The 7,358-nt window shown below is 42.6% G+C and overlaps 1 protein-coding gene across 1 annotated transcript in view; it reads right to left on the reverse strand.

The window, feature by feature from the left end:
- Positions 1–757: 757 nt before the first annotated feature.
- The window catches only part of tmbim4 (transmembrane BAX inhibitor motif containing 4), a 10,359-nt gene continuing 3,758 nt past the window's right edge, over positions 758–7,358 (reverse strand). The window contains exons 3-7 of the mRNA XM_005733210.2: positions 6,850–6,955; positions 5,249–5,282; positions 5,049–5,166; positions 3,336–3,381; positions 758–2,545 (exon numbers count right to left, since the gene is read on the reverse strand). Of these exons, the coding sequence (XP_005733267.1) occupies positions 2,339–2,545; positions 3,336–3,381; positions 5,049–5,166; positions 5,249–5,282; positions 6,850–6,955 (511 nt within the window). The 3' untranslated portion in view covers positions 758–2,338. The remainder of the gene's footprint in view (positions 2,546–3,335; positions 3,382–5,048; positions 5,167–5,248; positions 5,283–6,849; positions 6,956–7,358) is intronic.

Here is a 7,358-nt window from a genome sequence, read left to right on the forward strand (position 1 = left end):
ATGTGAATGTTGTTTGGAAAAAACTTTACCCAACAACATGTTTAAAAAGCTGGAGCATCTAAAATCCTTGTGGGAGTTCTGCTCGACCTCTTCCACTGATACCTGCTCGACTCCACTCGAGTAGGTATCAGTACCACGATGTCCAGGGGTCGTTATAGCAACCCAGTCCAAAGTCCAGTGATGTCATTTGTATGCAAACACAACAAACAGCGGAGGACACGTTAGGCCTGCTGCTCAGTGTGTGGCTGTTTAAAATCAGACTCGATTATGGCAAAATCATTTTTGCCATAATCAAGCAGCCCTAATACGTAGCACCATGGTCTTGGAGGAACGCTGTCTCGGTTCACCGTATGCTGCACCACTGCACATGGTTGGAAATAAAGCCACTTGACTTGAAAATATATTTTTGGATTTCAAAACAAAAGTTCCCAGTTACTGTTGAATATGCCTAACATGGTGAGCAACATATCCTGGGCGTGTTACTCTGAAGGAAGATTTCTGGGCCTGGATTTTGAACTTCTGGCTTTCGGGTTGTGTTCATTAGATCTATTCCACATTTCTCTACAAGCTTCTCTGTTGTTTTTGCTGTTTACAGATATAACCTATAACTGATTTTAATGATGTCTTACAAGACCGAACAAACTTCAATCATATGTCATGTGTCAACAGATAAAGCCAAACTTAATGCAGGCAAATGCTGGAAATGCATACAGTGCTGTTGTTCATTAGCACACACACATTTACTCAGATCAACAGATTAACAGATTACTGTTTTAATCAAGTTAAAATGAATCTAACAACCATATGTATACAATCATTATATAATCAGTTTCACACACATCATAAAGACCATGATTTCACCTAATTGTTTTAATAAAGTCTTTTTCATGTATAGACTTGCAAAAACAAACACAGTGAATTTAAAACAATACCAAGAAGCTCATAAATTAAAAAGTAAATATCACAATTTTAGAATTTAGATATTGCATTTACACTTTTATAAATCAGCATGCATTCATCCGGCAGACCATTAACAGAGGGGGAGTGAGTCAGTCTGTGGTGACTCAGCAGTAAATCTTATGCATAACAAATTAAAACAGCAGGCCGTTCACAAATGTGCACACAGAGGTTTTGCCTCCTTCCTAATTTTTCCTCTTTCTGCGTATTTGTCACACATTTCAGATGATGGACTGTTGTACAACAGTCATATAAATAAATACATTTTACTATTAGGAAAAGATAACCTGAGCAAATATAAAATGAAGTTTTTAAATTCTAATTTTATTTAAATTGATGTCATGAACTACTCGACTACACCTAATAACTGCTCGTGTCACCCTCAGCAGCAGCTGCAATCAAGCGTTTGTGACAACTGCCAGCAGGTCTTTCTTATCACTGAGGAACTTTGGCCCACTCCTCTTTGCAGATTTGTCATAATTTAACAACACTGGAGGGTTTCAGACATGAACCTGTTCACATCATGCCAAAGCCGTGGCTCTCACAGGTTGGGACACACTGCTTTACATTGTGACAGGACGTGTTGCTTTTCTCTAAGCCTACTTAGATCTGCAAAGTTAAACAGAACCTGTGTTTTTCAGACAGGTCCGAGACCTTTTCTGTATTTTCACCTTTATTTCAACGTGATGTACAGTTTATATAATTACTTATCAGCATCGTTCTATGAGCACGTTTGGTTCACGTCGTGGAAAACTGTACTGACAAAATTATTATTCATTTTAAAGATGTGCTTAGATTTTCTAACAAAGCCAATGTTGTTTGCAAATCTTTGTGTGGGTGCATCATTCAGAATCCAATCAAATTCAGAAAGGAGGTACTGACCAATCAGATTTGTGCACACACACACACACACGTCTGTGAACACATCTGATTGGTCAGTGTTTCCTTTCTCAATGCTTCCTGCATTTGCATCCATCCAGCTCTCCTTTCAGTGTGAGGCTCTGTCTTCACCTGTAAACTGCATGAACTGGAGCAGCAAGACTGGAGAGGTCTGTGTAGAGCTGCTGTTTAAAAGAAATGAGCTGCATTAGGGGCAGACGAGCTGCTCACTGGCTCCATATCAAATCAGGCAGTGTGGCCTTCCTCCACAAAACGACGAGTACTTGTTGGCTGTACAAGACAGAAAAACTGATAATAATCCACAACGCTGGTTAATTTGGGGTATCAAACAAACAGCAGAGAACAACAGAAAGAGCTTACCAAGAACACACCGATTGTTTTAACAGTTACAAAGGTCAATAATGGGATTTTTGGTGCACCAACATCAACACTCACAAGCATAAATTAATCACAGAACAGGCAAATTGTGGGTTTGCAGCACTCAGTGCTTCTTCATTGAGTCGAGGACGCGGAGAATGTGCAGGAAGAGGTTGACAATGTCCAGGTAGAGGTTAATGGAGGCCAAGATGTGCTCCTCAGGAGAGAGCTGCTTCATCAGCATGCTGGTGTCATAGATGATGAAGCCACAGAAGACCAAGGCCCCAGCTCCAGCCAGGAACAGACCTGCATCGTCACTGTGGAAGAAGAGCTGCAGAGAGAACAGAGCACAAGGGGATTTAAAGTGACTCCCATCGGTTTGCTCCTAAAGCCAAACCACCACTGCTCTGCGTCCACCTCAAACGGTTATTTAATACCATCATCCCTGACTTTCTAGTGATTAGGCTGCCGTAACTTCCCACATGGATCGAAAGCTTCCTTACAGAGATCAGAGAACCCTTCAGTCCCGGCCTTGTTCAGCCGACTGCTCTCTGGAAGGAGGTAAAGAACCAGCACACTCCTAACACTGACAGCACCCAGCAGCAGTTTGTGTTTGATTTTACCAACGTGTCTATGTTTTGTTTCATCGTGTTTATAGCCGTGTTCAACTTCAGCTGCAGCACTGACATCTTATCCTATACAAGGAAAAGCAGCAGAACAAAGGCTGGTTTTAAACTTGGAAGTCTTCTGCACTACAAGGCCTTTTATTTCAACAAGCCCTTTACCCCAGCAGGCCCAAGTAAAAGACCAGCTCTGCAGATTGCACGCTTCACAACAGGGAAACTACAGGTTTCATTTGTGCACGTCGTGTCACTGCCACAGCTTGCTGCTTCTACCCGTGACCAGTTCACCTACTGTGGCTCGGTTTGATGTGGAAAAAAGTCCAACATTACAATTCTCCAACTAAACTTCTTTACATTGGTGCACAGCCCATGTGTAGGCTTAGCTCAGAAATACCATCAGCCCTTTTTCTCTGTAGCTTTCTGTTGTTTGTAACTCGTTGGCCTTTGTTCCTCTTTCATTAGGCCCATGTGACACTGATATCAGGCCCCTCCACTCACCCTCATGAAGGTTCCAATGATGAGGATCCACAGACAGGAGAAAAGCCTGCAGGGATGAAACAGACAGTCCACTTTAGCTGGACTCAGTTTGTCTGAGCTGCACGTCAGATGGAAAGCTCATGTACATTTCTAGCTTCAGATTGAAGGTGTTTCGTGTCGTCACAGCTTTCAAAATCTACGAATGTTATATTTATATACTCCACTCATCTCATCTGCATGTTACATCTTGTGTGTGATCAGGCGGCACATTAAAGGTGCTCGGACTGGACTTTGTTAAGTTTCTTTGAAGACGTTTCATCCGAGAAGCTTCTTCAGTTCTCAGAGCAACAGGTGGAGAGTCGCAGATTTGAAGCTCTGTGGGACCCAAGAGGGTCGTGGACCTCCTATTGAGCCTCTGCCCAAAAGGCTTAAAATCTGTGACTCTCCACCTTCTAGTCTTAGAACTGAAGAAGCTTCTCTGATGAAACGTCTTCAAGGACGTCTTCTTAAGTCCAGACGCCTTCCTGTCCGAGCTCCTCAGACTGCGATGAGCTGGACGACTATCTTTTAAATAGGACATTTTGTGTTAAGTTGGGGTCGGCTTCATCCTCTGTGGCCCCCCTGCTTTGGGGTGTGCCACAGGGATCTATTCTTGGGCCGTTATTGTTTTCATTGTACCTCTTGCCCCTTGGCGCGATTTTCTGAAAGCATAAAGTGCCATTCCATCTATACGCAGATGACTGCCAGCTCTACTTACCTCTTACTCATTCTGATAGTCTCCCAACTGGACCTCTGCTTGACTGCCTTACTGATGTCAAAGCATGGATGGCAAACAACTTTTTACATTTTAATGATCGGAAGACAGAAGCAATTTTATTTGGCCCAAATCGTTCTTCTCATACTCTGGATGTTGATCTTGCAGCTTTGACTTCCCAACTAACGAGTTCGATCACAAATCTCGGAGTTAAAATTGATTCTGCACTCACCTTTGATGACCATGTAAACGGGGTGGTAAAATCAGCATTTTATCACCTCAGACGTTTATCAAAGGTTAAGCCCTTTCTTTCCAAGCGTGACTTGGAAAGCGTTATTCATGCCTTTATTACCTCACGTTTAGATTATTGTAATTCTCTTTTAACAGGGGTTGGGCAGGGCACTTTGTCACGCCTGCAATTAGTGCAAAATGCGGCGGCACGATTTTTAACTGGTAGAAGAAAATTTGATCACATCACTCCGATTTTGGCCTCTTTACACTGGCTTCCAATTGAATTCAGGATCCGTTTTAAATCCTTTTATTGGCTTTTAAATCTCTAAATGGTCTGGCACCTGTTTATTTGTCTGACTTGTTGAAGCCCCACGTCCCCACTCGTTCCCTTCGGTCAGCTGAGCAGTTGCTGCTTTCGGTCCCAAAGTCACGGCTGAAACTTAGAGGAGACCGAGCGTCGATGCTTTGGAATAACCTTCCTCTCCATATTAGACAGGCTGCATCAGTGCCAGTTTTTAAGTCTTTATTAAAAACCTATTAAAAACATTTTTATTTTATTTTTTCATTTTTTTATTGTTTTTTAACTTTATTGCTATGTCTGGTTTTATTACTATGTGCATATTAGTATCGTACAGCACTTTGGTCTACCAGGTGTGTTTTTAAAGTGCTATATAAATAAATAAATGATGATGATGATGATGAGAACCTTCACAGACATTTAAAGAGTCCTATCAGCACCCAGAACTTACCAAGCTCCCATTTTGCTGAAATCTCTTTTGGACTGAAAGGTGTAGGCTGTTAATACAGCGAACACAGCACAGGTGAGAAACAAAGCTTGCAGTATTGTGGAGTAATCATAGAAGGTGACTGTGGAGAGAAAGAAATCCCATCAGAGTCTACGGTAGCCTGGAAGGCTGGACACTAACAGAATGCAACTCTAAACACTTACGAGCTGTGGCAACAGACAGCGCCTCCAGAAGAGTCTGCAAGCAACACAACAACACAGCCATTATTACAGCAGCAGTTACTGCGGCTGCAGCCGCTGAGCAGCTCAAAATGAAAAAGGAAACATGGCAACAAAGTAACGTGGGGAATGTTACAGCTTCATGCTGGACAGCATCAGGTTCATGGCTCTGTAACCACAGCTGAAACAGGTCGCATATAAAAAGCCTTAAAGACCATTTTACACACACAAATACAAACAATAGAAAACAAGAACATTTTATGACTTCATACCATCTTAGAAACAACTTCTGTCATCTTGTTTAGTTGATATCATCCACCATTGTTTACAGTGTGCCTCATCAGTTACTTCATCTATTATACATCTATAGTGAGTAAAACTGGTATTAAACACAAAAGGCCCATCAGTGCACTGATGGGTGTTACTGTCACCTGTGAATAGAGCCTTTTAAAATATATTTACTTGGAAAATTGGTGACGTGTTGAATACTTATATTACCCACTGTTCATAAACAAGCTACTGTTATACGTGTTAGCTTCTCTTCATGGAGAAATAAACTGATCATTATGATTGTAATTCTGATCATTTGATCTACCAGAGACAGACGAACGTTGCTGATAACAAATGTGAATCGTTTTTGCTTCGTGCCAAGGCGCCGACTGAAAGAGGCCACCACCATCGGTAATACCAGGAAAGGCTGAACATGGTCTGCAACAATGCTTAGGCAGGTAGTAACAGGACTCCAGGTTTCCTAGCTGAAGCATCACACTGCCTCTGCTGGCTCGCCTTCATCCCATAATGCACCCTGGTGCCAGGTGTTTCACAGGTAAGTGACGCACACACACTCAGCCGTCCACGTGATGCACCAGAAAATGTGACTCATCTCTGTGGTCCACTGCTGAGGCTCACGTGCCCATTGTTGGTGCTTTGACAGTGGACAGAGGTCAGCACGGGCAGCCTGCAGCAGCTCGTTCTTGTTAGCTTGAGCTGCAATAACTCATCCATTGGATCAAACCAGACAGGCCAGGCATCGCTCCTCGCGTGCATCAGTGAGCCTCGACCACCCACGACTCTGTCGGTGGTTCACCAACGTTCCTTCCTTGGATCACCTTTTAGATACTGACCATTGCAGACTGGGAACGCCCTCAACAGCTGCAGCTTTGGAGATGCTCCGACCCCGTCATCAAATGTGGCTCCTGTCAAACTAACTCTAACCTTAAGCTTGTCCATTTTCCCTGCTAGTAATATACAAACTTCGGGGATAAAATCTCCACTTGCTCCTTAATCTATCCCACCCACTAACAGATGCTGTGATGAGGAGACAATCAGAGTTAATCACTCCACCTGTCGACGGTCACAATGATGATTGGTGATCATCGTCTCCTGGTGTAAAAGTATGTTCTTATAAAACATTCGTTTTATTACGAGCAGGAATTAGACCACGAATATTCTTGGACTGGGTTCACTGAAAAATGACTCACTGCCCATCACCGTTACCTTCCTGCAGCAGACAACAATTTTGACTGTTATGACAATCAATCAAATTTAAAAACTTTATTCAAGAAACTGAAAACAGAAGAACTTACAAATGCAAACAGGAGGTAGAGGTTAGCTGGATGTTGGTGCCTGTACACAGCGAGAGCCACCAGAAGAACCAGCGAGAGCAGAGATGAAACCATCACCACAGCTGGGCTGAGGAAGGAACCAGGTCACAGTGAGACAATAAGGAGAACCAAGCTTCATAGAGATTATGTGCAAACCAAGGATCATTTTATAACAGCAGGTAGCACAGACAGCACGCTGTGGACAGGTGATCAGACTGTACATGCAGCCACTCATCGCCTCTTAACACTTTGCTTGGAAAAAGAGAAATAAGAGCAACAATTTACTGAACCGTGCAAACAGAAAAGGAATTTCAGTTTACAGGCAAAACTGGTTTCGTACAATTCTCCTGAGCTTTAAAGTTCATATTTGGGAAAACCACCGTTCCTCCTCAGCACAGCCTGATGTGTAATAATGTCTTTAAATTAGAGCTGGGCGATAGAACGATAACGATATGTATCGCGATATAACTTTTACTCGATAGAGAAATTAA

This window comes from Pundamilia nyererei, unplaced genomic scaffold (genome assembly GCF_000239375.1).
Source record: "Pundamilia nyererei isolate P.nyererei 1_Seehausen unplaced genomic scaffold, PunNye1.0 scaffold00050, whole genome shotgun sequence".
NCBI classification, from domain to species: Eukaryota; Metazoa; Chordata; class Actinopteri; order Cichliformes; family Cichlidae; genus Pundamilia; species Pundamilia nyererei.